This window comes from Aptenodytes forsteri, unplaced genomic scaffold (genome assembly GCF_000699145.1).
Source record: "Aptenodytes forsteri isolate BGI_AS27 unplaced genomic scaffold, ASM69914v1 Scaffold73, whole genome shotgun sequence".
NCBI classification, from domain to species: Eukaryota; Metazoa; Chordata; class Aves; order Sphenisciformes; family Spheniscidae; genus Aptenodytes; species Aptenodytes forsteri.
Genome location: NW_008796215.1, coordinates 668,336 through 689,375, shown reverse-complemented (window position 1 = coordinate 689,375; position 21,040 = coordinate 668,336). Strand labels below are relative to the sequence as shown.

Sequence of the window (21,040 nt, the reverse complement as noted above, 5' to 3'; positions counted from 1 at the left end):
GGGGTCTCAGCAGAGCAGAGCAGAGGGGCAGAATCCCCTCCCTCGACCTGCTGGCCACGCTTCTTGTGATGCAGCCCAGGAGACAGTTTGCTTTCTGGGCTGCAAGCGCACATTGCCGGCTCATGTACAGCTTTTCATCCACCAGTACCCCCAAGTCCTTCTCAGCAGGGCTGCTCTCCATCCCTTCATCCCCCAGCCTGTATTGATACCGGGGGTTGCCCCAACCCAGGTGCAGGACCTTGCACTTGGCCTTGTTAAACCTCATGAGGTTCACACAGGCCCACTTCTCCAGCTTGTCCAGGTCCCTCTGGATGGCATCTCGTCCCTCAGGTGTGTCAAGCGCACCACTCAGCTTGTGTGGTCCTTATTGTAACTGAAAATATAAATCTGTCTAAGTTAAAAAAATGTGTTGACTCAAGTCTTTTAATATTCAAATTTACCTTTGTGCATATTTGTTTTTTGTTCTTGCTGTTTCCTTTGCATATATGTATCTGAAAGTCCTCGCTGAAAACAGTCATTTGTATTAGGCAGCACTCTTCATTCTTAAGCTCTTATCTATTGAAAAAAATCATGTAAATGTGAAGCTTTAAGGCCTGATTTCTGCAAAATGCTCTTTGCTTTGAGATCATGTATGAATTCATACTATATGACATTGGTAGACACCAATCCATATTTCTTGAAGCATGTATTATTATAAAATCTTGTGCGTTCTCTTGTGCGCTTCCTCTTAAATGCAGTATGTATTAGATTGCTGCCATTGTTCTTAATAATTAAATATAGGCACATAGTATTTTGTCTCTCTATACATATGTAACATGGAGTGACATTTAGAATAAGTCTAAGGCAATTACATTTTCATCCAGGTTTTACTTAAAAATTTGAGTTCAGTCTTTAAATGAACAGGACTGGAGCTGAGAGGTGCCAATGGTGAAATAAGCTGTGTAGTTCTGTTGATATTTCAGCCACTTTGAAAGGATCTCATAAGACTACGCATAGCACTTCTGAAAAGCATATTTTTCTGTCCGCTTCTCGAAAGGCCAACACTTAACACAGAAGTATTCCGATTATCATCCACTCTCTAACTCTGTCCTCCGAGACAAAATTAAAAGAAAGCAGTAATGGCTATTCCTCGATAACATGTAAAATCTATTAATATCTGAGATGTAAGCAGCATGCCAAGTGTAACTAAAAGATTTCTGTTGATGTGGAAGGAAGTCACAAATCTACTAGAGAAGAAAGCGGAGTGTTTTCTTTGTAAGCAACAAGAATTAGTTTTCATTTCTGTTGTAGTTTTCTATGGATCACTGAACTTACTTACAGTCTCAGGTGTTAAACAGTTTTGTCTTGCATTGAAAAAATATTGTGTAGGCAAACCAAAAAGTTGTGAAAAATTAGAGAAATGCAAATAGTAAAGTAGAAATGTAAACACAAGGAACTTTTCAGAGCAATGAAGTAATATCTACAATACACAGTGTGCCATTATCATTAGAGAAAAAGATGAGAAAAGAATGGTGACCAGCACAGAAATCTGAACTACTGAAAACCCAAGTTTTATTTCCTCTTTCAGCTGCTTTGTTTAGCAAAGAGGCCTGCAAAAAGTTAACGCTTAGATTAAAAGACTTGCCCATGGCCAAAACTGAATACTATCAAAATTCATTATTTAGGTCATTATTAAATGATTAGAGAAAAAACACCTACTTCACTTTGTGCCAAGATTGCTTAAAAACTTGCTGAACCTAGATTTTAATTAGTGCTATAGCAGAAGGAAGAGTATATCTAGTTCTTGCTGCTGAATGCAGTTACTAGCTACCAGGGCTACATGTTCCCAGAAAGCTCTTATAAGGAAATGAAAAGAAAGAAATAAAAAAAAATCTGAAGGAAGTTTGATGGTAAAACCTGAACCTTCCCTCAAAATGGTTTAAGAAATGTGGGTAGAGTGTTACAGATGATCTGTGAAAACCTGACATGGTTTATAAGTAGAGGCAATCCTTCTCAGACAGGTATTAATTTTAAATTTATCTTATGGGAATATTTTAATTCCCGTATTGGTTTGGATCCAAGGAAAGAAAAATAACTCTGTCAAGAATTTAAGGAAGATGCCAATGAAGATGTAGTACTACAATGTTTCATAATAAAGATGGCTAAATATGTGCAAAGAAAATAAAGGAATAATATATGTTAACTACTGAAGCATTGTAAACTTTGAGTACTTAAAATAAGCTGTTTTCCCTCATAACTAGGTACTGGATTTTTCTGAGGGGTAGGTGAATATCTGATTTGATTATGATGTAGCACTGCTTTTATAAGCTTTACACATTTTTGCATCTGTGACACCACACTTTTTGGCTTGTTTAAATGCACAAGCACGTTTTTCCTGAAGACTGTAACAATCCTGTATGTAAAACATACGAGTTCTGATAAAACCTTCCTATCCAAAAATCTATAGAGAAACTGGTACATTCACAAGCACTGTATCATGCCCTAGCAAAAGTCCCTTCTAATAAACTGGCCTAGCCTCAAACAGTCTTTGTTTTTCAGGGCTGAAGTAGAGGTTACACCTACCTAACGTATTTTATCTTAAGATTTTATTTTATCGTAACATGAAACTGTTAAGGCATCAATATTCAGTCTTAAGCAATCTAAATATCAGATACACAAGTTCATTGCTTAGATATGGTCATAATCACAAGACATGGTTGTTATTTCTTAACTGTTATTTTAGCGTACTGTTCATAAAGTGCATTTCTAAAGCTGTTTTACTATTTTTAAAATGTATTCACACTTGGTATTTTGAGTGGACAGTTAAACGGAATGATTCCTATTCACAAGACATAAAACAGGAGAGATGTCTCACCCTATATTTAGCTGTCCAAATGATCTTGTATAAATGATGGCTTCTTGAATTCTTTAGTCTGATAAGAATAGAAAACAAGTCACTGAACTACCTGTTTTACTGGAAGCAAATTTCATACCTGAATGTAACATTAATTTTTCTACTGTGATGCAAAAAAACCCCAAATACTTACAGTGTTTTACAATGACAGAATATATATGATGTAAACTTTATGCGCTTCTTTGCTTTCTCTTTTAATAGGAACTCATAACCACGTTATACATTGGATTCTTGGGATTAATTTTTTCATCCTATTTTGTTTATCTTGCTGAGAAGGATGCAGTTAATGAGGATGGAAAGACAGGTTTCTCCAGCTATGCTGATGCCCTTTGGTGGGGTGTGGTAAGTCTTTACCAACAAAACATGTGTGCAAACCTAGTGCACAAGATTTTCTGTTGAAGTTGTGATCTTTTTAAAAAATCTGGCATTTCTTTCTTTGCAGAACGTATCTCTGTAGGGAAGCTCAACAACCTTCTGAAAAGGATACAAGAAAAAAAATAATAAATACAATTAAATTATTTTAGTAATACACTTTATTGTGAAAGCATGATAGCAAGTCCTTAGCAAAGGACATGGAATGTTTACAGATACAAGAAGTCCACATTGAAATCCACATTTCAAAAAGAGTATAAATACCCTCCACAACGTATCACTTCTTTTCTGAAAAGGATACAAGAAAAAAAATAATAAATACAATTAAATTATTTTAGTAATACACTTTATTGTGAAAGCATGATAGCAAGTCCTTAGCAAAGGACATGGAATGTTTACAGATACAAGAAGTCCACATTGAAATCCACATTTCAAAAAGAGTATAAATACCCTCCACAACCTATACCACTTCTTTTAAACTCTACTTAGTTATCTGCAAAAGGTGTATAACTTTAAAAGTATATTCTATTTTTGAAAGTTGGGTTAATGACTCTATTTTTTCGGATCTTTTTGTCTAAAGCTCACCCTCTCAATAATAATGCAGACCTTGATGCAGGTTACAAGTTCCTGGGTTTTTTTAATAATTCCATGATGCAGTGTAAAGGTAAATAGCTCCATCAAAAGCAACTGGCAAAGCTTCACAGATTCATCAACTACTTCGGATATCAATCATCAGTCAGGGTCAGTGCAAATCTTTGGTGAAATAAAGAAAAAAATATCATTAAGGGGGAACTGGCATTTTGAGAGCATTGTGGTAATTATTGCGTGCATGCCCAGAATCAGTTGAAAAGAAATAGATAGCTATGAACAGAATAAGAGACCAGATTGTTTCTACACTCCCTTCATATATATGGCTCTTCTCATTATGTTTCTCACTGTTTTCCTTCCTTATTAGCTGTTGCATGATCCATCTCTTTTCTTGTGGTCCCTTTTCCCCACTAGAGATCCTCATATATTTTATGAGTTGGCTGTCTCATTATAACAAACCCAAGGATCCATCGCATCAGTGTTAGTGACAGAGAAAAATGAGAGGACTAGAACAGATGCAGAGCCACCAACTTCCAGAGAGAGAAGGATATATTTCAAGAGTGATTTGAAAAACAATAAACTGGATTTGTTGTTAGATGATAGACTTGAAAAATGCCACTATAGTTATTGGGCCATAAACCAATTGTTTACCTGCATCCAAATAAACTGGTGAGAAAGTCTGGGAAGACAGACAAAAAGTTCCTAATAGATATATGTTTCTAATCCTTAACATGGATGCTGTGTAAGCCTCTACTTCAAGAAATACAGATTATATTACATGTAGCCCGAGTTGCTACTTTTTAAATGGTTCAGTATAAAAATCTTTTAGACATTAAATTCCTGACATTAGGTTGTCAGGTATTCCTTTCATTTGCAGAGTATCACCTATGGCTGTGCAAAACAGTACAAACCAAGAAGAATCTAGTGAAAAAGAAAAATCCACTAAATTCCCAGGTGGACCTGATTATCTAATGTGCTGGGAAGAAACGAAACCATGAACTAGCCCATACAACAATCACTTGTTAAAGTCCTCAATAGACATATGATAAAATTTTCAGAACATAAAACCTCATGGTTATAGACATGAGAGAACCTCTAGCTAGTGGAGGAAAAGAATAGATGTCCCAGAAGCACAGATTGTGCTGTACTTTAAAAGCAAAAGTAAAACAATTAGGGTGTAATTGACATTATGAAAGCTACCCCATGTCTACTTTAAGAAAACAAACCAGTACACAGTCTCACTTATTCTGCTGTTACTTGAGCAGTTCAGCTCAAGTACCTGTGTTCAAATGACTGAATGCAGCAGAACGCAGCTACTGTTTCTGTTTTTACTAATGGTCTAGCTGAATAGTCTGTGAAGTACATCTAATTAAAAGTGGGGCTGCTTGTGGGAAGTTCAGCAGCATCAGGGGCTCCTGTAAAAGTTTGTGCTAGTTCAGCTAAATTTATGAGAAATATCTCATAAATTTTTCTAGCATAGTGAAGTTCCAGAGAGGTTTGCAGCACCATGTGAATTAGAATGACACCAGTGAAAGAAATGGAAAGCATATAGTTTATTAATAAGGAGGTCTTAAATTAATATGTAATCATTGAAGGATGGTGATTCATGTGTGCTCTGCACAATGTCTTTGGTGTTTCATAAAATAATTCCTAGGCCTGTAACTACAAAAGGCCAGAAATGTCCAAGTTCAGACCTGAATGGGAGGGAAGAAGAACGACTTATCAAACTAAGGGGAGCAAGGTACAGTGGAAAACAAAAAGGGATTTTCAGCAATCAGTTTGGGAACTAGCTATGGTTTTTAGCATCCAGTTCTGCCCATGTATATTCATGCATGGGTATTCCTGCATGTAATAAAACTTCCATGTGAAGCCAGTGTACTTTTTCTACCTTTCCTTCTTTTTATGTTTTTAGTTCTAGTTATCCAGAGCTTGCTTTATGAGTTGCATTGAATGTTTAGATATGGATTACAAAATATTTTTAAATGCTAGAAGCTACAGCCTTGATTTGAGTAAAGAGTAAAAAATCAAGGTCAAAAAAGTCAGGATGTGTTTATACAAGCATATTTTGTTAATATTTTGAACTTAAGGAATTTAAAAGGAGTTCAGTTATGAAGACCAACAGATAAGTTTAAAATGTGCATTACTTTACCTTGTTGAGATAGATGACTTGGAATCTGCATTTCAAAGTGTATGTATATGCCTTGCAAAGTGTTCAATGGGTTTTGTTGTTGTTTCCCAAAACTTGACTTGTTTTGTGTAATAGCAAGATAAAATCAGCTTTGTCTTTCTCTAGCTGTGTGAGGCACATGAAGAACACTGTTTAAATTGTTGTTTAAGCTTTTCAGACGTCTAGGCCTCCTCAGCATTAGTGAGTCACGGTGCAGGTGCAGTTCACAGCTGGGAACAGTGACAAAGGACAAAGTGAATCAGTTTCTTTTTCTTTTCAAATCTTCTGTAACGTAGAAACACAGATGTGGAGTTACTAGGGAGTGAATTTGATTTCACTTTTGCCTTTCAAAACTGAACCATAGGAAAAAAAATCTTGGTAGCAAGTATTTGAAAGTCTTATGTGTCTGACAAAAACCACAGAGTGTATTATGGGTAACATTTTGCTTTGAGTAGAAAGTGCAAGCTTGCTGAACTTGATACAAATGACCTGAAAGGTTTAAATATGAAGAAAAGGGAAAATAAAGAATGAATGAGAGTTGGAGTTAAATGCTAAGTACATTCACCCGCTCCAGTTAAATGCAAGGTTTTTTCACCTAGATTTGGCAGGCACACAGATTAAACTGCAAAGACATATCGAAGGCTTGTGTTATTTTATATGAAGCCACTTTCAGAAGTTAGAGCATGTTAGAACACATGCAAAAGCATTTCCAACAGCACTGTCAGTCTGCTAAAATTGTAACCCATGTCACAGCAGTTTTTCTGTCCTTTCTGGGTATTTTTTTCTTGAGGAAAGAAGAAGGGCATGTAGGAGGCTTCTCTTCTGTTGGCTATTCCATGCTCGTCTCTTGCTGTTGGTAATGCTTATTGTTTTTGCTGCAAAATGGACTGTTCTATACCATTGATCTTGAGTTAAATAATCGCTCCAGTACATTGGTGTTAACTGGCAGATCAATTAACTTGGGATCAACTGCTCAGAACTTCCAGTAGTAAATTTCCATGCCAGAGGTAGCAGTTTGAACCCCTTTATATTTAATACGTTTTTTGAGGTGTGCAGTTCTGACTCCTCAAACTTCAGGACACCTGCCTATCTTAAAGCATGTGAGAAGCTCTGTTGACTTCTACTAAATTAGAGTTCCTCCTTTTTTGAAGTGTACATACATGTTTTCAGAGCCTGTGTTAGAGCATGTGCATACCAGCTGGAATGTGCCACAGTAAATCTGTGTTACGAAGGAGGTGTCATTTTCCAAAGCCTAGTTATTAAACGTTCTCTGAGCAGATAACTAATAACTTTTGGATATATAAGCAGAAAAAGATTCTGGTTGTGATTAAGAAAGCCAGAGAATTACATTATTTATAATCCTTTCCACATACTTCAATGCACTAATTAGATTACCAAGAAGGAACCCTCTTAAGGTAGCCAAAAAGAAATTTTCTGAGACATGTTCAGGCACCTGCAGGAATCTGCCAGCCAAATGCCTGCTGTAGAAATGGAAAATCATCTTTTCTGTGGTTACAGCTTTCATGCTGTCTTCCATAGTAACGCTAAGGCAGCTCAACATTACTGCAGTTTGTTTTTAAGTCCTGAGTGCTGGAAAACCAAAAAAAAAAAAAAACCAACCCAACAAACCACACACACAAAAAAACAAGAAGCCTTTCATAAGAAAAAAGAGAGGAAAAGGAAGGAAAAATCCCAGACTTTAAGGGTTCATCTGGGTGCACTGAGGAGCTGAAGTGCCATTGAAGAAACACTGCTTTAACTTCCTCCACTCCCCACTAACACATACTGCATTTCAAAGTTGAATTTTGGGGAGTCTTGTTTAATTTTGGGGGCTGGCAAACTCATCTGTTTGTACTGCTGGTAGTACACAGCACCTGAGTCACTTCACAGGCAAGCCATATTAAATCTGGACAAACACCTGGCAAGACAGAGCTCCAGCTAAGAGCAGTTTGCAGTTCAAAATAACAATATTCATTAGAGGATATAGATACTACAAAGTTGACTTCATCAACTGAGAAATTAATGATGAATAAACATAAGCCTAATTTTTTTTGAACTTGGAAAAACTCAGTTTGATAGTAGTTCATAATTTTTCCCTGCAAATCTTCCTTCTAGCTCTCCGTAGAACTGCTCTGAGAAGAGGATGAAATATTTTCTTCCCATGCCTTTATTGCTGATAGTTTCTTCTGAGAAGCCTATTTTTGCATAATATCTAAGTATTTGTCAGCAACTTTTCCCATAAAAGGCACTATTTCCACATCTTCTTTGGTAGTCAGTATAAATTTACATATTCTTTTAAGTCTGTTTTGGCTGTATTTCTGCTACCATTCAAGGCAAAGTGAAGGGAGTGGGACTGGGTTTAGGGCTGGTGCTCCCAAATAGAAGTACATTTTTTCTATTTAAAGCTCTCCCCAGCAGTTGGTATTGGCAACAGAATTCTTCATTTCTTCACCAGAAGCTTTCCACTTCTCAGGGGTGCAAGTCATCTTTCTCATACCATTTTATGGCAGTTTCAGGGCTTTCAATATGCTAAAAAGCCTTAATGGCTCTGACCAGCCACACCTGGGGCCACTCCAACACTCACGGCCCAGGGCCTCTAGGCTCAGCCTTGGGTACTTATTTCCCGCCTGAGGTGTGCTGGAGGAGAGCTGGTCTCCAACTCAGCCATGGTCTGGTGATCCGGAGCTCAACCTATGGGCTACCTTCCATGCTCGACCTCAGGCTTACTTCATCACCTTGATACTGCTGTACGATTTAGACTCTTTGTTGGACATGGCCACTGTCTGTGAGTCTATCCTGCTGTGGGGCTGGGCCCAGGGTGGTGAGGCTCCTGTCTGGCCAGCTGTGGGATTCCCTTGGCTTGCCTTGAGATCCCTCCTTGGGGTCACCTTCTGTTGGGGAGCAGCTGGCCCTTGTTACATTACAAACCCTTCTGATGGACTGGCCTTCATCTGGACTCTGATTCCCCCACAGCAGCAACCATTTACTGACCACTGGGCTCCTAATGAATTCTCTTTCAGCCTGCTGGGGCTCATCAGGAACAGCCCAAAACCTCTGTCCCACTCAGGCCCTCCTTGCATCTGTGGCTTTTCAGGGGTGGCCTGACACCCCCACAGTAATTTAGTCCCTCTACAGTAAGTCCCTACTGATCCTAGACCTGTGTGAGGACATGCCTTGCTGAGGGGGGAGGCTGTTGTCATGGCCTTGAGGGTACTAATTGGCCTAATGACCCTGACCAGCATCATCTGTGGCCTCTATCCACACCCAGGGGCTCTATTTAAGTTCAGCACTCTGCTGGAGGAGAGGTGGTCTCTAGCTCAATTGCAGCTGTGTCTGGTTATGGAGTTGCTTGATCCTGACTGTAGCCTGTGGGCTGATATCTTGGTTTTGCCTCATCTCTGTAGGCTCACATGTTGACCACTGGCCCTGATCCTAACCCTGACCTGTTAGTGGACTTCCTGGCTTGATGTTGGACCTGCCTCATTGCTGTGATATTGCCTTATAACCTGGACTCTTGGTTGGACCTGGCTGTTCTTTCTGCACGTGCTTTGTTTGGGTGCTGCAGGACTGGGTCCTGACTGGGGAGGCACTGCCTTGCTGGTTATGTTATCTTTCTTGACTCTGGGCTTCCCGTCCCTTAGGGAGTACTTGGCCCTTGCTGCACCCTGATAAGCAATGAGCAGATCCAGGTACAGTAATATGATGTATCCTGTGGCTTAAACACAATTTTGAGCAGCAAAGAACTGTATTTGTGGGGGGAGGAAAAGAAGCTGAGCATGGGGCTCAGCTGTATGTAGCTCTTGGTCTACTGGCATAGATACTCACTTTGGGAGATAACATGTCTTAGAATGGTTGTGTGTTCCTCCTCTTGCTATAAAGATTCAGCTGGGATGGTGTTAGTTCTGTCCCTTTTCCTTCCTGCCAGCACAGGGCATAGCTTACCCTGCTGCAGCTACTGTCTCTGCCTGACTACAGAGTTTGGCAGATGTACGTGCATTGGTTGTGTGCAAGTCAGCACTTTCAAGGCTTTCTTCTCAACCCTGTGGAACTACATTTTAAAAGCAAAAGCAGAAAAACTGCAAGCCTATAGTTTCAAGCCCACAGGGCCAACAATCCTTGCAGCTTTTGGAAGGTGGAAGCAGCCAGCTACAAACTGTGAGAACAGCCATCCTGGGTCCAGACTACTGTTGCATCCAAACCAGTGGCCAGCTGTGAGTGCCTGCTGAAGAATGTAAAAGCAGGATAAATCTGCAGTGATGTTTAGCGTACTCCTGTGGTTTCCTTATGCACAAATCCAAACACTGTTGATCCATATATATCTCCTGATACTTCTCTACTTTTTTTCTTTCTCTTTTCCTGCTTTTGGGGGAAAAAGGTACTGCATTGCAGTGAATCAAGTGTTTGTTTCTGGCCTAGGTAACGGTCACAACAATTGGTTATGGAGACAAAGTTCCCCAGACATGGATTGGGAAGACAGTAGCTTCCTGTTTTTCAGTATTTGCTATATCTTTCTTTGCTCTGCCAGCGGTAAGTAGAACTTGGACCACTTTATTAAAGTGTCTGTCTGACTTGGGCTCACAATTAGGTAGTTTTAAATTGGTGCCTTTGATAGGAAATAACAGGGTTGGGTGTTGCTTCAGAATGTGCACGTACACATCCTCAAGTGTATGTTTGTGTGTTTGCACACATGCACAAATGCATGAAACTGCTGTATCTTTGCTGCAGTCATTTTAGAGAGATGCGGCCTAGAAAGGAGGTAAGAATAATTTTCACTACTCGGAGAACTGAAGTTATTCTGTGAAGTAAAGAGAAAGAGAGGTTTTTTTAATCAGCATGTCAGTGCCAGAGGTGAAACTTCCTTCTTTTCTGCTGTTTTGTGATTACATAAGAACAATTTGGGGTCCTGCGAGGAAAGGAACACTGCCATGAAGCAGAGGTCTAGGAAACTGCATCTGCTTTCCTACATGGTACTATAAAGCATCTTTGGGCTTTTTGGATCTTCAAATAAGTGAATGGGGGGAAAATAAAGACGACAACATCAAATCAATTAGAAAAGACAAGGTATTTCTTCAGTAACTATCAGTTTTAACAGAAATGCTGAAATTATAAAGCATATCTTTGGCTTCTTTTCTCAATATGCCTGGAAAATTCAAACTGGGTTCTGGCTTTAGTTGTGGGTTTTTTTGTGGCAAGGAATTAAAAACATGTGCAAAGAATAGCTGTAGATCAGTCATATGACATTGGCATTTGCTTCTCCCACTGTTGTGTAGGGTTGGCTTTGGAACCTGACCACCTCTGTGAATGCCTCTGACTAATGTTACCTGTAGATCACAGCAATAAACACATGCTGTTTATTGAAGTTACATGATGCCAATATCAATGTGCTCAATTTCAGATTTATTTGTTGGAATAAATTGAATTCTGTCACTGTGGACATTTGAAAATTCAGAATTTTTCTAGGAAAGTCTTTTATAAAATGTTTATTTCATATGCTAAGTATTTGGTTTAGGCATGTGAAGCCATATTGGAGTCTAACTAGTAGTTTTGATTATATTTAGGGGATTCTGGGGTCTGGTTTTGCCCTGAAAGTACAGCAGAAGCAACGGCAGAAGCATTTCAACAGACAAATCCCAGCTGCAGCTTCTCTAATTCAGGTAAGACCCCTAACAGTAAAATGCTTAGGAGAGTATTGGAGAAGGGAGTGTGGCCTGGTAGTTAAAGTACTGAGAATCACAGTTACTAGACTTTATAAATCTATAACTTGTGTTTAACCACTTTGTCTTTTTGATCCATTTCAGTCACTAGGGAGAATTAGCTAATTGCCTGTCCCCCCTCCTCTGAGTGAGCACAGGAGGCTCATATCACCTGATACTCACAGGCATAATGACACTAACTGGATGCAACGAGTCTATTTGGTGAAATAGTAAAAAAATCTTTGTTATCATCTTTAATTCCTAACTTCCTTTTTATATTCCCTTAGGTCCTGTGCATCTGCCAAATCCTGAGGTGATGAATGTGTATATGTGTACATGTATACACACACCTCAGTTAGAAAAAAGTCCCAGCATAACATTCTTTATGATAATATAAAGAATGCAATAGCATGGTGCACAAATACTAAAATGTGGCACACTGCAGAAAAAGGGAGACAGCAGTATTCTATGATGGGGGAATTCACTTTTATGAGGATTGTTTGTTTTTTACTGTGGGCAGGATTAGACCCCAGCTCCTAGGGAGAACGCTACAAAGAACATACTTAAGATCACTGTGTGCTGAGTGTATGTTTCCTGGTGCAAATTACACTCGCCACAGTTATATACAGGGAAGAGTGTATTTTATTAGGCATGGTGGTGTGTGGTATAGCATAGTGATTGCAGTCAAAACCCTTTGCAATATGTCTACATTGATTGAAGATTTTGCTGTCAGTTTGGTTTGCAGCAAAATCTGACTTACCTGTTCTGCAGGACAACGGTGACTACTTATTCACTGAGACTATTGGTTTTGGGTTTTATTATAGACTCTGTGGCGGTGCTATGCAGCAGAGAAATCCTGCAGTTCTACCGCAACGTGGAAGATCTACGTTACATCAGCGGTGCAAAATCCCAAAAAACCACCAGCGCCATCTAGCCCTAGTCTGAGAAAGCAGGTAATGGAGAGTTGGCACAGCTCTATTCTGTTTTTGCTTTTAATTTGATTGGGATAACTTGCCAAAACCCTTAGGAAGTAACCAAAAAATTTGAAGAGCTGAAAGGCATTTGTAACGGGACATCTGATTGTTTTCCTCATGCCACAGCACAATTAGTTTAGTTTTCCTTAAAATATTCCTAAGGGACAAATGTATTCTAATTTTAAATTTGCCCTGGTGGTCAGACAGGTGCCAGTTCTCCTTTTTTTTTTTTAATGCCCTTTGAAGTTTCCTCTACCTTCTCAAAGGGTAGTGTAAGCCAATGATGACACTTTCCTATTTTGCATTCATTTTGCATAGTAGTTCATACAGGAAGAAAGGAGAAAACTAGTTTAAAAATTTATGTTCACATTCAACATGTGGCTGACAGTATCTACGCTTTTCTTGCTCAAGTACTTCTCTCTACGGTACTTTTATTTGGGGCTGTGTGTAGAAATTTGGGCAAATTCCTGAGGTGTGGCTGCAGTAAAGTGGAATAGTGTTTGTCTACACAGGTGGGATTGCCTAAACATAGTTATGTAGTTTCATTGGCAAGTTTGCCTAGCCTTCAGCACCCCTTCTGGAAAGGCCCAGGTCTGTGGCAGGTCTAGCTCAGATACCCAGGGTTTCTAAAGTGATGTTAGAGGCCTGGTTTTAGGCAGTGAAACCCCACTGATGCCTGTTGCCCAGCGGAGAATTGCAGTACGATTTCCCCACAGCATGTGTAGAAAGCTGTATCGGCACGATCTGTGTGCATGTATATGTTTTGGTGATACAGCAGTGTGATCTACTCAGTGTCGAGCAGTGTAACTTTGCCATGAGACTAGCCTCTTCGTAATTAGAGGAAGAAAAACCAGGAGGAAAGGGGTAAAGCTGAAGTAAGGCTGGGTAGTATGTGTTGCTGAACAGCAAGCAATCCATGGTGGGAGAGGTGGAAAAAATAGACAGTTTTTAATGCCCTTAGTGTTTTCTCTAGTGAGAGGGATTTCCCTAATATATTATTAAACCTGAACTTCCCTGTGAAAAGCTAACCCTAATTCAAGAACATAGTAATGGTTCTTTCATCTCTTACCAATGGATAATCTTCTCTTGTCAAAGGAGACTAGTTCTTTCTTTCTCTACCTAGCCTCTTATTTTAAAGACTTAAATGTATACTGATCATCTTGTGCATGTTGTAGCATTTTGCTCTCCAGAGAATTCCTGGTTTCTTTTCCTGCTATGAGAGCCCATAATCTTTGCCTTTAGAAGCATTTTGATGCATGGTAGTGCATCCACTGTATACAGTAAATGCCCATTTCTACCATTTTTTTCATGCCCAGTTTGATTAATTTCAAATATGCTTTTGTTTAATTGCTGCAGAGCTGAACAGAAGAATGAATTCCAAAAGGCTGAATGCAGACCGTAATAAAATAAGAATTGGTTTACTTAGAGCAAGTAGCATAGTTGCATTTGTGAATATATCGAGCCTGCAGCTGTTTGTGTTGATATGTGCGAATACTAGTTCTCCCTGATGTTTATCTCTGCTAACTGCTTAGTGGTCACACCAGAGGCCAGAGTATTTTGCAGAATTGAGTGCAGTGGCCCTAGATCTCAGCTCCTTGTCAGAAGGTTACTGGAGCATCAGGCAAATTAAGCATGCCTCTTACCTCTGGTTTGAGGTGTGTGAGTAGTAGAACCAGGTGTGACTAGAGCCAAAGGGTAGATAGTCACGAGGACTGGAAATGAATGCTATGTTGTGAGAAGTAGTATTTATATAGCTAGGTGGTGGCAGCATCCAGGAGCTAGACAGCACAGGTCATGTAGTCAGTATATGAGTGGCTGTTATGTTGGTCACTTCTAGTCACAAAGGCAGGTGGAGACCAGCCTTGCTTGGAACCAGTTAAATCCAAACCTTCATTTTTCGCTCTTATGTACCAGTTGTAGGGTGTTTATTAGGTTGCCTCTTAGGCTCCTAAAATTAGGAGAACTTCAATGTTGGAGGCAGGAGGAAGGATTTATCTTCTGATGTGCCTGATTCAGCCTTTTTGGTAAAAGGTGAAATTTTCTTTAGTTGAAAAGTCTGCACAGTGCCTAGCTCATAATTCAAAGTCTATGGTTATGTTTAATTAGAGCGTTAGAAAGATGTTACAGCCAAGCTGTTATATACTCAAGTGATTAATATTTTGGGTGCCTTGAATTTTGGACCCAATTTGAGAAATTTTACTTGAGACCTGACTTTCAGAATGTGCTAGGCATCTTCTGAGAATCACATTCTCACTAGATTTAAGTTGATAATACGGAATCGGCCACTTTGAAAACATTAACCAAGGTTGTAACACTTTCACTGAATTTCAGTTGTGTTCTTTAAAAAAATAAATAAATTGCAACCTCAAATGAATTTACTGTATAGCGAAGCTCACATGTTTACTTTTCTGTTTTTGATATTATCTTCTGATATCATTCCATTTCTACTATCACAGGCTAGAAGATACAAAAGAAAAGGGAAACTAGGCTGTGGTAATGGTTCTGCACCTGTAATAAACCCAGGAGAGAATGCCTTGTCTATTCCACAGATCACTTATGATCACATTGATGAACAAGAAGACAAAAAAGATGTGTCTTTCTACATTGATGAACCAGGAGGTAATTTACTTTCACTTATGTTCAGGTTACCGTTTTTTAAGAGACAATGTTAAAGTGAATTGAACTGATGAAGGGAAAATTTCCGTGAAAAAATAATCAGTAAAGCAAGATGCCTCAAACCAAAGACGGTTGCATAACAAAAACAGCGGGACACAAATTAAAGGAAGTCTTTAGGTTCATGTGGTATGAACATCAAAAGAGCTTTCTTTGTTTACCAAAGTTAATTCAATTAAGATGTTGGATATATTGTTAATTCTACTTTTTTGAACTATCTCAGAGGTGGATGGAAAGCTTCCTCAGATCTACCCTGCCTTTAAACTTTACCTCACATAGACCCTGAAGAAAGGAAAATGAAACAGGAAAAATATCTCTACTTTTTTACAGTACCCTCTTAAACATTGTGCAAATAAATTGTGATAGGAACAGCTAAATATTTTTATGCCTACGTCAGTCAAGAGGTTTTGATAAGTGGGATTTTTTTCTTGCTTCACTTAAAATATTGTGTGTTGCTATAAGTGGCTGTTGTATCTCAACCTGGAAACTGGCTGAATTTCATTGGTGAGCTAAGATACTGCTTTGTTCGTAAAATCCTTTTTTTAATTGTTTGTAATGGAAATGTGGGTATGAAATAGTATTGTTTACTATAAAGTGAGGGTTTTTTGGAAAGCTAATTTTTCCATCTTTGTATTGATTTCCTTTGTCTGATGGGGTTGGGGAAACTTGTGCTAGTTCTGGATCTGCTGAATCTTTAGCTCAAGCGGGGAGAGTGTTTCCTCATAGTCTGAGGAGTTATGTTCCATGCCTAGAGGGGCATGCAAAGCCTTGCCAAGTTAACTGAGGTGTCCAGAGATGCTGGCCCTAGTCAAAAGTGTGTTATCATGTGGTGCTTTTACTTAAGTTTTCATCTGTCTTTTATAGAGAGTTGATGTTCACGTTTATCAAATTGCTACTTTTATGTGACATTGAAGCTGACACACAATTTCAGCCTGGAGAGAGTATGGCTGTAGTCTTGACATGATGTTTTTTTTAATAAAAAGTACTTTACTTTAAATATTTTTGCCCCCAGAGGGAATACGTAGTGTCTTCTGTATTGAACGCAATCAAAGGGTAGGAGTTTCACTGGGTTGCTCTGACTTTACAGAGTTGCTAGATTGTATTGTCAATGCAACCTATGTCATCCATACTACAGCAGTCAGTCAGATGTGGAATAGCAGGGATCTGAGAGCTGTGGCATACTGAGGCACATCTGTAAGGGGTAGGAGCATCTGGCTCCCACAGGGATTAAGAAAGACCTTCAAGCCCCTGCTTCATGCAACTGATAGCCATGAACTGCCATTGTGGGAGGAATGATGGAGGTTTTCATTACCCCTCATGTTCTTCCTTCTGCTTTATAATCTTATATAAATCTTGCATCTGTCACTTTGAGGTCAGAATGCTTTTCAGCAATGGTGGTATTTTAATTGTTGTTTGGCATTTCCAGTGCTTTCATAGGATTCTGGGAAAGGGGATGAAGGGTGTGATTTTATAAATAAAGTTGCTGCTTTTAACTATGTGTCTCTTAACAGAATACTATGTTCATTCTCAGCATGTTTATTAGAGCTGTGCAGCTTCCCTTGCTGACCATGTAATAGTAGATTTTGCCAAGTGTGTTTTGATCGTGTGGTATCAGTCGTTGATGGACAGAAGCAGCAAAGTGTTGTGTAACTTGTAACAGTATTGAAGGCAGTTAAGATGTTGAGGACTATGTCGTCTGTATTCATGACTCTGCCAGTGCACACTTACTCATTTAAGATATGTTCCTTAAATGTTCATAGTTGGTCTGAGCAAACCTCTGTGCATCAGAGGAAAGATTGAAAAGACAAGCCTGTATCTTTTTCTGCCTGACAGCTTGGTAACAGAGGAAAATGAAAGAATTTTTTCCACTCTTTCTGAAAACGTTTTCTTGTACTTTTATTATAGCTGGTCTAATTTAGTCTTGTTCTGTGAGACAGCCATGCATATTGTTCCCTTACCAATTAAGTTTTATCTATTTTTCATTTTCTTTCACATTTGCTTTAGCCAGTGTCAGGAGTAAATCACACTTCATTTGATTTTTCTGATTCATTCCTTCTGTTGCAAAGCTTCCAGGAATGTAGTTGGCTAACTCGATTGCTCAATTGACTGAACATTCTTGACACCTCTCAGAAGTTTAAACCTGATTTCTCTCAGTGAAGTTCTTCTTGCCAGAATTCATAGGCTTCTATTCTTAGGAAGTGGAAGTACTAAGCTTTAGCCTGTAAATGGGGGTATTTTTTCCTCTCTTAAAAAGCTGAAAGTAGGAAAGGCAGAGAAAATGTTAATTAAAAAAGGCAATTGAAAAGGGCCATGCCAGCTTCTATTTCAGTGTTGCTATAGTGGAATATTTTATTAATTGGTTGTGGGGGCTGGATGTTTTACAGATTATGGCAAACTTCAAGGTTGACTTAGATCACTTTTATAGGCCTGACCTAGGAGGAGCAGAGCTGTTGCTTTAAAACAGCTCTTCTAGCCTGCTGCTCTGGTCAGATGTGAGAGAGACTGTAGGGAGACCTGAAACAAATGCCTGGCAAGGGCAGGCAACAGAATAACAGTCCCACTAAGAAAATTCCTTGTTCTGGGCAGAAATAGACTGAAATTAAGTTAAAATTTCCTTGATAAAGGGGAGATTTACCTTAATTCAGGAACTGCATTGTGTGAGCATACCTTTTTTCATGAAAATAAGGTTTTTCTTAGCATACACTGTTCATATATCCATGTCTACCCAGCATCCTCTTGACTTCCTCAAAACTTGGTTAGGAGGCATATCTTTCAAAGCTAGGCAAAAATGATTTCCTCTTCTATATGATGAAGTTTTGAGAAAAGGGAAGCCTTATAAAGCCTATTGATATGATCAACATTAAGGTTTGAGATACTTGTGTATGTAATAAAAAACATGTATTGGATAGTACATAATGTAGAAACTAAACATACCTTTACATACCATAAATGATAGAATCTTGAAACAAACACTTGATAACCTAAAAGGAAAACAGTTCCTGACTTAGTTCTCGACCATGCATGGGGTTTCAGGTGTGACTAAAGTAGAGTGCTCTGTAACCCTAAGAACTTGACCATCCTTGCAGGAATGGAAAGGCCAAAAGTCTTCCACAATAATAGTTTCCTTGTTTGAAGTCAAACCTCTCAAAATGAGGAAGCTATTTGGGAAGAAATTAAAAAGGAACAGCTAAAACAAACATTGATATAAGAAAAACAATTCTGGAAAATAACTGTGATGCCAAAGATACTCTAGTGCAGTATATTCTTTTCACAGGTATCTATTGCTTCTACTGAGGAACTCTTTCATACCAGGGTGTATTGTTTAATTTTTTCATGTAGTGTTTTAAAACCTTCAGTGACTTCATCCTCACCTGAGATCATAGCCATAATTGTTCTCTATAGTCTTGAAATTGATCTTTACCTGTACTTCTGTCAACCATTGTGTACATATTCCCCTGCAGCAGGGTGTTACCAGGTTGACAAGACATGTATGAACTCTCTGGCATCTTTAATGTTCCTGTAAGATTTAAAGAAGGCACTTAAGTAACTACCATCTTGATACTTGTGATAGCAAGAGTGAGTGGCAGTTCATAGAGACTGATCCAAATAGAAGAAAAACAAATAACATTTGAGTGTAACTGAAATCTCTTACATGCACTTGAGTTTCATCTTCAAATAACAGCTATTCACTGCAATGTATGCTTCTCAAAATGAACTGAATAGCTGTTTCATAATGCTTTTTATTAGGGAAGAAAAAAAATACTATAAAAATGTGAAAGTTTTTGGACCTTGAAGGTCAGCCTCCTGGGACATCTCCAGCAGATGGAATGTATTATTCTCTGTCAGTTGTTGTAGGTTGTATACACAACTCATTATTGTAAAATTTGTCAAAGTCACAAGACTCTCACAGTGATAAATCTCCGCTGGGGTAAAAACAAAATTCCCTATTTATCACTGTGCTTTTCTGTTTGCTTTTTGGAGTTTCTTGCATGCTGACATATTCCACCCCCACCCCCACCCCCTCATATTTAAAGGAAAACTGCACAAGAGTAACTTTTCACCAGGAGGGGGGAGAGAACTGTAACTTTCAATGATCCCCAGAATACCTTTGTAAGCCCTCTTATATAAAGTGTGTAATAGTGTTAATGTTGATTTATTCTGTCTGTAATGCTAGTTTAGATGCTGACATTCCAGAATTCACCCATCTAGTAATGGGTTGGTTTTTCCTGGAAACTGGTTGCATTTCCATTGGGAAAAAGGGCTACTTTCCCTCAGTGGTGTAGATGGATTACAATCTGCAGTACATATAAAGAAGCAAACATTTTAAATGAAGTGGATTCATAGATTCCAGTGCTGACAAGCTGAGTGAAAGGTGAGAAAAAACATGTGGCTAAAATTAACAGAATAAAGCACACCCCAAAGCTTTTGAGGGTCTGCATAACTGTCAGTAAATCAGAAAAGCATAAAAGTAAAGCTATGCTCCAAATTAGCAAGAGAGAGTATCCAGATACCATGCTTCTGAAAAAGTCATGCTCTTAAGAAGGTGAGTTTAGCAGATGCTGGTGGTTTTGCAGTGAGAATCTATATTCAGCATAGGGCTGTTCAACATCTAAATTTGTCAGTCAGTTCAGGACTTGTAGGTACTAATGGTACTTGTCTGTGAGTAGGAATTGTGGAAACATACCTGTATGCTTCTACCAGAAAGTTTTCAGTCTTTACTGTTTCAGCCCTGACCATCGTGAGTGAGAACTTTCAGTGAATTCTGTGGTTTATCTTGCATGACCAAAGTGGATGGTAGAACTGGGGGTGGGGGGTGGTGTAAGGGGAGATGGAGGCTGAGAGGAAGAGAACAGTTGCCTCTGCCAAACTCACTCTTACTTCTGATTAAATCTGGCAGCTTCTGAGGTTTTAAAATTTATTTTTGTTCTGCATTTATTCAACTCCCTGTTCAGCCTGATTTAGGACCAGAGTTTAGATCACTGGTCACACTGGACTTGAGCAGGGACTTTGTACCAGATGGTCCCAGAGACCACGGGAGTGCAAAGTGAGAGAAGGTATTTGCAGCTCCTTCAAACTTTTTCTGATTAGTAATATCAGCAAAACTGAGTTTAGACTTTTTTATCCAGAAAACATTTTTGCTTCATCAAAGACAGTACATTTAGATGAAACTTCATTTAGCTGAATATGTTCCAACTAATTTCAGTTGTGATGTAAGACTGAATTTAGCTGTTCAGTAGCAAAAGAAAACTTTACTGCATAGTAGGGAGGCTTTATGATGACGTTGGCTTAGGATAAGCACATAGTGAATGACAAGTTTGTGTTATAGAGTTAAATACAAATGAACAATAGAAGTCCTGTCCACCATGGACTAGTGGCAGTGGTGTTTCTGGTAGAGTTGACTATTAGAACTGGAAAAAAAAGACACTATCAGCACAGCAGTGGGAAAAAAATAATTGAGTTGCAGAGGAGGGCATACCCCAGAATAGGATGTTTTGCCAAAAATTAGTATTTCAGATAACTGTTAAAACCTTAAATGTAGAAAACTAGAGAAGCAAATAAATGAGTCAACATGTTGCCTAATAATAAAACAAAGACAGCTTTTTAAAGTGAGATTAAATTGACCTAATAAATTGTATAGTTTTTGGTAAGCTGTTTCACGGTAGTGATGTGGCCCTGATAA

At 38.7% G+C, this 21,040-nt stretch overlaps 1 protein-coding gene across 1 annotated transcript in view; it reads left to right on the top strand.

Annotated features, from left to right (window-relative positions):
* Window positions 1–21,040, top strand: part of LOC103906561 (potassium voltage-gated channel subfamily KQT member 1) — a 540,744-nt gene that overhangs the window by 65,471 nt on the left and 454,233 nt on the right. The window contains exons 6-10 of the mRNA XM_009288490.1: window positions 3,095–3,235; window positions 10,437–10,547; window positions 11,579–11,674; window positions 12,538–12,666; window positions 15,144–15,306. Of these exons, the coding sequence (XP_009286765.1) occupies window positions 3,095–3,235; window positions 10,437–10,547; window positions 11,579–11,674; window positions 12,538–12,666; window positions 15,144–15,306 (640 nt within the window). The remainder of the gene's footprint in view (window positions 1–3,094; window positions 3,236–10,436; window positions 10,548–11,578; window positions 11,675–12,537; window positions 12,667–15,143; window positions 15,307–21,040) is intronic.